Raw genomic sequence first — 8,428 nt, 5'->3', positions numbered from 1 at the left:
GGGACGGAGCGGGACGGAGCGGGACGGAGCGGGACGGAGCGGTCCCCGCGGCTGCAGGGCGGTGGCTCCGCGCCCCTGGCCCGCGCGCTCCGCTGGCCGCTCCGCGGAGGAAGGCGCCGGGCGCGACCGGGTTCGGGACGGCCCCGCCCCCAGGGCCGCAATTTAAATGTCCAGCGGGCGGCCACCCGGGCCGGGGCGGGGCCATGCAAATAGGGCGGCTCTTAAAGTGCCAGGCCCTCAGGAGCGCGGGGGTGCGGCGAGCCTGCCCCTGGCTCTCGGGGCGCTTCCCGGCCCCGCGCGGCGCCCCCGGAGCTCCCCCGGCCCGGGCACTGGCGAGGTGAGGGCTTCGCGGCGCGTGTCCTGCCCAGGGGGCCGTCCTCTTCTGTGGGTCCCCAGTCGCCAGTGTTGCCCACCGCCAGTTCTGGGACAGACCGTAAGGCCTGCCTGGGTGTTTGGGCTGGGAGGCAGGCTTCCTGGGTAGCCTTTTAGGTTGCTGCCCGGCCAGGTGACTCGGTCACCCCCCTGCCAGAGTGTCATCAGCTGGGGGACCACCCTGGCTGAGCAGTGCCTGGATAAACCCTCTGGAAGTGGCCAGAGGCCAGTCCATGCTGCCCACCCCCCGAGCCTGGGGGACACTGGGTTCCTGTGACAGGGCGAGGACCCTTTCCCCCCCCACTCCACCCCCGTTTCCTGTGGGCGTGACCACGGTAGGGGAAGCTCAGAGTCGTCTGAAAGGGTTTCTGCCCGGAGGCTTCCCCATGGGATCAGGGATGTTGGGGAACCTCCCAGCCCTGCCCACTGGGGCCTGAAGTGGCTATCAGTGGGGGAAGCCTGGCTCACAGGCCGGGCAAGTGGGGTGACCTCGCTGGGCCCTGGGGAGAGTCAGATCTCTAGAGCCCACAGTTCAGAGTCTCTGTCCATCCTGTGGCCAACCCGCCCCGTCTTCTGCCTGGTACCGCTGACCTCTGACCCCACTTTGAGCATTTGTCCCTCGTCAGAGGACCGGCGTCTGTCCACTTCTGGGTCCCCAGGCCAGTGCAGGGCCCGTCTCCTCCCCCTTCCCCTCTGCACTCGGAATGCTGCTGTTGGGTGACAGCGACGGCAAGCCAAGTCTGGGACCCCTGGAGACAAGAGGCACCCCAAAGATGAGCAGGAAGAACGGGACAGTCAAGGCAGCCAGCACGAGGCCGGGTGGTTCCACATCTGGTTTCGCGTTTTTCTGTATTTGCTGAAACGTCTTTAATGAGACTGTGTTGTTTTGCAGTCAGCAAGAAACAGTAAATGTGATTTCTAAAAACGAATGGACGGTCTCCATGTGAGTGTGACTCTAGGCCACTGGTTCACACGGATCCCTTTAGGCCGAAATCGGGGCCAGCTGAGAATTTAAGGAGGCTGGTGCTGCACCCCGAGAGGCAGTGCCCCTTAAATTTCTGCCTAGTCCCTTGCTGCTCAGCAGTGGGAGGCCAGCCCTGGGCCAGAGACCCCCGGGACGCAGGACAACCGCAGTTCCGAGGAGCGGGGGGGTGAGAAAGGGCCAGGGCCCCCGCCTTTCGGGGGAATGGCGATGATGTCTGGTCACAGGGAACAGAACCCCAACTTCACGCGGCTCTCGGGGGGACCTTGGTGGAAAGGCCCGTCCCCACTAACACACGCTTGCATGCACACCACTGGTGCACCTCACACATTCAGACATGCTCTCACACGCATGTTCCTGTGCACGTGCTCACGTGTGGTGATGCCGCTCACACACCCAGACACACTCAATCACACATATGCAGTTCACACACACTCACACCCATACCTACTCACTCACACACACCCCCTCACACTCGCTAATGCCCATAGTCATTCACCCATGCTCACAACTCACTTGCACACCCACACTCACACATGTAACACACATAGCACCAAGCAAGGGCGGGGCATCGGGGTGTGACCTCTGACCCCTCCCGCCCAGCCCCCAGCCCTATCCTCCTGCAGCATGCTGTCCAGGCCACGGAGGCCCCTCCTGAGCACGTGCCTCAGGGGACCCTGGTGAAGACCAGTTTCTGGGACCACCTGGGGCCCCAGAGCCCAGCACACCCCGAGCATGCAGTGGACGTGCCCAGGGAGGGACAGCGGGAGGCGCTGGCCTAGACCGGGGTCCCCAATCTGGCCACACCCCCAGGAATCTACCCTCCGCCCCCGGTGGCTTTGTGAGATGCTCAGGCCAGGCTACACTCCAGACACCCCAGAGAGCCCTCGCGCACAGCTGGGCTAGGGCCGGCCACAGGCAGACACGGGGTCTCAGCCCCCAGCCAGGCCACACGCACCCTCTGCAGCCTTCGCCCTGGGAGAGCAGGGGTTAACACAAGGCCTGGCCACCACTGAGCATTACATTCTCACACACATGCACACACACAAAAAGACACACATACACAGGCATGCAACACTCACAGACACATGCACACACGCACACACATGCAACACACAGACACACGCACACACACACACAAACACCCGAATGCGCACACATGCAACACAGACACGCACATGCATGCACACATGCATACACAGACACACAAAGACACACACGCAACACAGACACATGCACACGCACACACACACAAAGACACACATGCAACACAGACACACACAGACACACATACACGCACACATGCACACACAAAGAAACACACGCACACAATGCAACACACAGACACGCACATGCACACATAGACGCACACACAGACACACACATGCAACACAGACACACAGACACATGCATGCACACATGCACACACACAGACACACACACACACACACACACACGTGCACATGCACACATGCACACAACTCCACAGGCAGAAAAGAGGAAAAAAGTTTTTTCAGGTGCTAAAAGCATTATCAGGACGCAGTCGCCAGCAGCGTGCTGTTAGATCCCTCTCTGGACTCAGGGGCGCCTTTGTCTGTGCCGCAGAAAGTCCACATTTATCAAAACCGAGGTGGCTTTATCGAGCAGGCGCGTGTGCTGTGGTGGGAAACCTGAGCCTCCCCACGGGCCCGTGGCGGTTTAATTTAGGGCCCGAGTGGAGGTGAGTGTAGGTGGGGGAGCCCCAAGCTGACCGACCTCTGGATGCCCCGGGACGGGGCTCCATGCGGGGGAAGGTGGCAGGTGTCCTCGCCTGGCCCAGCAGGCTGGTCCTTGCAGGGCTGAGGGTGGGGGCTCAGGGCGGGGCTGCTCGTGGCAGAGGCCAGGGCCGGAAGGACGGGCGGGGTCTGCAGAGGTCGCGGCCTGGTCCCTGCACTGTAAGGCCGGAAGGGTGCTCTGAGGCAGGGGTGCGAGGGCCTGGCTGCACACAGCCAGCCGGGGCCCCCCACCGGCCAGTCGGCCCCTCCTCTGTGTGCCATGAGGGGCATAGCCCTCTGTGTGCCGTGAGGGGCACAGCCTCCCAGAGCCCACACTCAGACCCCCGAGGCGGTATGTGCTTTGCCCTTAGGGAAAGCTCGGAACAGGCCGGCGCCCCTCCCAGGCGGTCTCCGCTGCTTCATTTCAAGGAAATAGAGAGGAATTGGAAATCCTTGGAGCTCGGGCTTCTGCCGGGCGAGGCCATGAGTGGGTTACAGGTGGGCTCAGGTATGGGCTCCCCCCGCCCTGGGGTGGTGACAGGCTGCTTGACGGGGAAGACCCTATTTCTGAGTGCTCCATGACAGCTGGGGACAGCGGGGGTTGGGGGGCCCCTTAGGAGGCATTTCTAATGACGTGGGGACACTGTAATGATATAATGTCAAGTACAGATTTAAAAAGGGTTGTTCGTGGGGCAGAGGCAGCCCAGCCCCTGTGCTGGGAGAGGGAGCACTCAGCGCTCACCTCAGCGTCTGCAGGGGCGGGGTCCGGGCTGTGGTGACTTTCTCCCTTTCGTGAGGAATATTCATGTTTTGGAAGCCCACACACCAACCGCCCTGGTCCCAGCTGGCCTCCTCGGTCCTGCGGCCCATTTCCTGCCCAGCTGTGGCCAAGATGGGGCCTCTGCTTCCTTCGCAAGCGGGTGCTTTGGAGGCCGGGCCTGTGTCCTCCCGTGCTCCGTCGCCCTCCCCTGCCTGGTGTGTCTTGGGTGCCGCCCCCTCCCTCCCAGCCCAGTGGCCTCCTCCGTCACCCTCCCCGTCCTGCCCTGGGCTGCAGGCCTGTCCTTTGACACCTGGGAAGGCTCGTGCCCCAGACCTGGTGGTCCCCGAGCCACAGTGGCTATACGGTGACAGAACCGCCACCATTTGCTGGCACTAACGATGAGTTCGGTCATCCTGGGCAATGTATAGGACTCGCCACGACCCTCAGCTGTGGGTCACTCCACTGACAGAGGAGGAAACTGAGGCCCGGAGAGCTTGTTCACACCGCTGGAAAGGGGCGGAGCTGGGACCCCCGCCAAGGCCAGCCTCTCCCAAACGGAGGCCTGCACGCGGGATGGGGGAGGCAGCCGTGGTCCTTCCCCTGGGGTCCGGGGAGCAGGGCCGTGTGGGGGGACAAGCAGGTGGCTGCAGGTCCAGCACCGGCCACTGGGCCTTACCTCGCTCCGTCTGCCAGGCCCAGCTCTATCCGCCAGTCAGCAAGACCCTGTGCCCACTGCCCCGCTGGGCAGACGAGGGGGGTGAGGCCAGCCTGGGCTGCTGGCCCTGTCTCTCCCCGCCTGTCACCCAGTGCCCCAGAGGGCTGGTGCGAAGTTGAGCAAGGCGATTCTAAGCTCCTCGGCGAATGTGGAGCCCGACACACGGGTCCGCACGCGCACTCGCAGGAGGGCTTAAGAAAACGCCCGTTTATTTCCGTTACCAAAGTCCTGTTTTTCTTGAGTGTACCACCGTCTGTTGGATACGTAAGAAGAGCGTGCCCCGCACCGGCGGAACCGTCCACTGGAGCGTAGAGCTCGGAGGCCTCGCGTGCCCTTCGGCGGCACGGGAGAGGCTGGGGGCCCAGTGAGGACGCCGGCCAAATGACGGGTGCCTCTCGTCTCGATGCTGAGAAAGCACCCCGACCCTTTTCGCGTCTGAGATGGATCCCTCTTCCATCCACGCCGTCTGGTGCCTCCTCTGTGGGGGCAGCTTTGGTCCCCAAGCCGTGACGTGGAGACAGCAGTGGACGGCGCGGGGGCAGAAAGGGCTGACACAGACGTAGTCTCCGGCTCCGGGTCCTTCCTCCCCACCCCCACCCCCGGGTCCTTCAGCCAGGGATGAGTGGGGGTCCTCCACAGGGGCCGTGCACGGAAGGGACACGTCGCTGAGTGCCCCGTGCTCTCTCAAGGCCCCCCACCCCATTTCGGGGCGCACTCTCCAGCAGGGGCTGCGCCCACTCCTGCCCTCCACGGGTTGCCGTGTGCCCCTAACCGGCCACAGCGGGCGGGCGGACGGATGGCAGGACGCGTCCACCCCGCCAACACCTCCCTGCCCGCAGCAGCCGCCCCTGATGGGTCCACCGGCTCCTCCCCCTGAGCCTGAGCTGACTTCAGAATCCGTGTGGCCACAGCCCCCAGCTCGGTGCCCGCCTCGTCCTGCCCCCGGCTTCCGTGGAGGCGGCACACGTGGTAACCCCCTTTTTGCAGGCAGCCGGGAGGTGAGGCCCCCTCTAAGCGTGGGTCCTTCTCGGAGCACGAACGCCGTCCCGTGTTTGGGCACAGCTTACAGGGACCTGCGGGCGGCTCCCATACGAGTCCTCGAGGGTGTGACGGGTCCTTGGGAGGGTGGCTGGTGCCACCTGAGACGTGCCGCTTACAGAGCGGAAGAGGCCGTGGGGAGAGGGAAACGTGGTCCCGAGGGACATCGACGGGGGACGATTGACATGCTGACGGGCGGCCCAGCATCCGCGGGCCAGGCAGCCGGAGGGTTCGGTGACAGCAGCTGACAGACAGCCAGTGCCTCTCGTGGCCAGCAGGTCGTGGGGACTGAGAGAGTCATCGTGACAGACCTGCGGCCCCTGGACGGGGAGGCGGTGGCTGGGCCTTGCAGGACGTGTATTTTTGGCTCCAGTTGGCAGAATGTCTGCCACACGCTTCCCCGTGTTCACAGAGCCGGGGTGCGGATGTGGCCCATGGCCCTACGGGCCTGGCACCGAGCTCTGGCCGCATCAGTGGGTCCCGGGGGGAAGCCGAGCACTGGGCCCGGGGCAGCCGCGGGGCCGTCTGAGGCTGGGGAGGGGCCGCTGGAGGGCAGGGGCCCTGGTCCCAGGGGCCGGAAGCTCGGTGGCCAGTGGGATCAGAGGGTGCCTGCTGACACGGGGCTCCTGGGCCGAGCGCTGGGCTCTGGCCTTGGCCTGCGTCCCTCTGCCCGCCCCACGCCCGCCCCTTGAGCTCGGCGCCCTCTGACCCAGAAGGACATCGGTTTCCGTGAGTGGTTCTGCCCCGCTGGTCAGCGCTGTGGCGGGCAGGCTGCCCAGGGCCGGCGGCGGGCTCACTTCTTGGCCCGGAAGGCGGGGCCGAGGTGGGCATGTCGCTGCCGCTGCATCTCCCGGTCGAGCTGCTCCTTCAGGCCGGCCACCTGCAGAGGGTGTGAGCACAGGTGGGACGGGGGTCCCCGGCCAGGGTCCCCCGGTCTGACAGGAAGGGCTGGAGGCCACAGTCCACGGCTCCCAGAGGCGGTGTGCGAGGGACCGTGACATCGGGCAGACAGACAGGGACGCACTGTGCCCTCATCAGGGACAGCACCCGGGGGGACCTGGGGCCCCGGGCGACCGCACAGCCACGGGGGCCGGACAGGGCCCCTCTGTTCAGGCCACGAGTGCGCCCAGAAAGAGTGAGGAAAGAAATGCTCTGGCTTGCAGCTTCGGCGGACGTGGCTTTACCTCTCCGGGCCATGGTTCCCTCGGCTGCAGAATGAGGCCTCTGACCGCTTGGAGCCTGTGGGTCGGCCCTGGCAGGTGTGCCTGTGTGCGCGCACATGTGTGCGTGTGCACACATATATGTGTGTGCACGCGTATGCACACGTGTGCGTTGGGGGCAGGGCAGCTGCACACCCAAGGCTCGATCGCTCCTCGTTACTCCCTCACCCCAGAACCTCCGCTCCTCTCCCCTCCTGACTCAGGGACGGGGCAGGGGCCACTCTGCTGCAGCTGCTGCCTGCCAGGCATGGTCTGGACACTTCACACGAGTGACCTCTGACTGAGGGACTGTCCTCACCCCTTCCAGGTGGGGCAGTGGAGGCCTGGCCCAGGATCCTCTCCCCGCCCCAGCCAGGCGGGGCCCCTGCCCGGTGTTCGGGGGGTGCCGGGCCCTCCCTGCCTCTCCCTCTGTCTCTGCCCGGGGCGCTGGGTCCCCTGCACCTGCGGCTCCAGTACCTTCGCCCGCTGCTGCTGGGTCCGCTCCTGGGCCTTCAGGGCCTGTGGGGCCTGCAGTGGGGCCTTGTGCGGCCGCTCGGTCTCTGCGGCCAGCTCTTGCTGGTGCTGGTCAGCCAGCTCTGGGAGCTGCTCCGGCTCTGCCGTCTGGACCTGGGTGAGAACGTGGGCACCGTACCGCTGTCCGCTCGCCTTTGGGGCTGGTGTGCCTTTGTGCAGCCCTCAGCTGGCCCACTGCTCTCTGCTGGGGTGCGGGCCCCAGCCCAGGGGTGACGAGTGGGCCGGGGCCTTGTCTTGGCCATGGCCCCCCCGACGGGCCTTCAGGGTGGGGTCATGTCGGTTTTAATGGCACCCTGTTTCTGCTTGGCCGGACTGGGGGTCTCACGGGCTGAATCTTGCCGCCTCCCCAACTTGCAAACTCCTTGTCTGGGCCAGGGGCTCTGTCCAGCGATGCAGGAGAGAGCACCCCAACACTCACAGGGGAGCAGCCCCGGACTTGCCCACAGAACCGCCTCACCCTGTGCTTCCCACACTCCCCCTCCCGCCCCGTCATGGTTCACGCACTGGCCACGAGGTCCCCTGACTGTCCCCCACTCCCATGGGGGCCATGGAGCCCGGGGGCCTGGTTTCAGCTCTGCCTGGGCTGCAGGTGTGACTCCGTGGATGCCACTGCCGTCTGCATGCGCCCTGCGTGGGAAGCTCCGGCCCGCGCTGGCCGTCTGTGCGTGCGCATTGTGTAGGTCTGTCCCACACCCACCTGACGCCCCCGCCCCCTGGGCCCACCCGCCCAGCGGAGCTGCAGCTGCTGGTTCTGTCCCAGGGCCTGTCCACTGGGTGGTGCAGGCCACCCAGGGCTGTCCCAGCGGCTCTTCGGCCCCTGCCTTCACTGTGTCCCCCCACATCTGCAAGAGCAGACCCTGCAGTGGCCTCCTGACAGGGTGTGCGTCAGGCCAGCCTTCTCCCTAGGGAGCACGTGGGTGCCTCTGTGAAGGGCTCTGGGTCCCCTGTGGGCTGGCTGGGTGGGGACATGGACACCCAGCCCTGCCCTGGACCATGTGGCAGCCGTGGCCAGGGTGAGTGGAAGGGGCGTGGGGTCAGGTCACCATCCTGCCTCTGACCCGCAGAGGCCCATCG

The 8,428-nt window shown here is 65.5% G+C and overlaps 1 protein-coding gene across 1 annotated transcript in view; it reads right to left on the bottom strand.

The window, feature by feature from the left end:
* Positions 1-6,414: 6,414 nt before the first annotated feature.
* LOC105302975 (putative ciliary rootlet coiled-coil protein 2) overlaps positions 6,415-8,428 on the bottom strand; it is a 71,861-nt gene continuing 69,847 nt past the window's right edge. Inside the window, exons 27-28 of the mRNA XM_023521081.1 lie at positions 7,283-7,494; positions 6,415-6,501 (exon numbers count right to left, since the gene is read on the bottom strand). Coding sequence (XP_023376849.1) covers positions 6,415-6,501; positions 7,283-7,494 — 299 coding nt within the window. The remainder of the gene's footprint in view (positions 6,502-7,282; positions 7,495-8,428) is intronic.

The sequence above is a fragment of the Pteropus vampyrus genome, unplaced genomic scaffold, assembly GCF_000151845.1.
Source record: "Pteropus vampyrus isolate Shadow unplaced genomic scaffold, Pvam_2.0 Scaffold291, whole genome shotgun sequence".
Classification (NCBI taxonomy): Eukaryota; Metazoa; Chordata; class Mammalia; order Chiroptera; family Pteropodidae; genus Pteropus; species Pteropus vampyrus.
The sequence above is the reverse complement of the archived record's forward strand: the minus strand, read 5'-3'. Positions and strand labels throughout refer to the sequence as shown.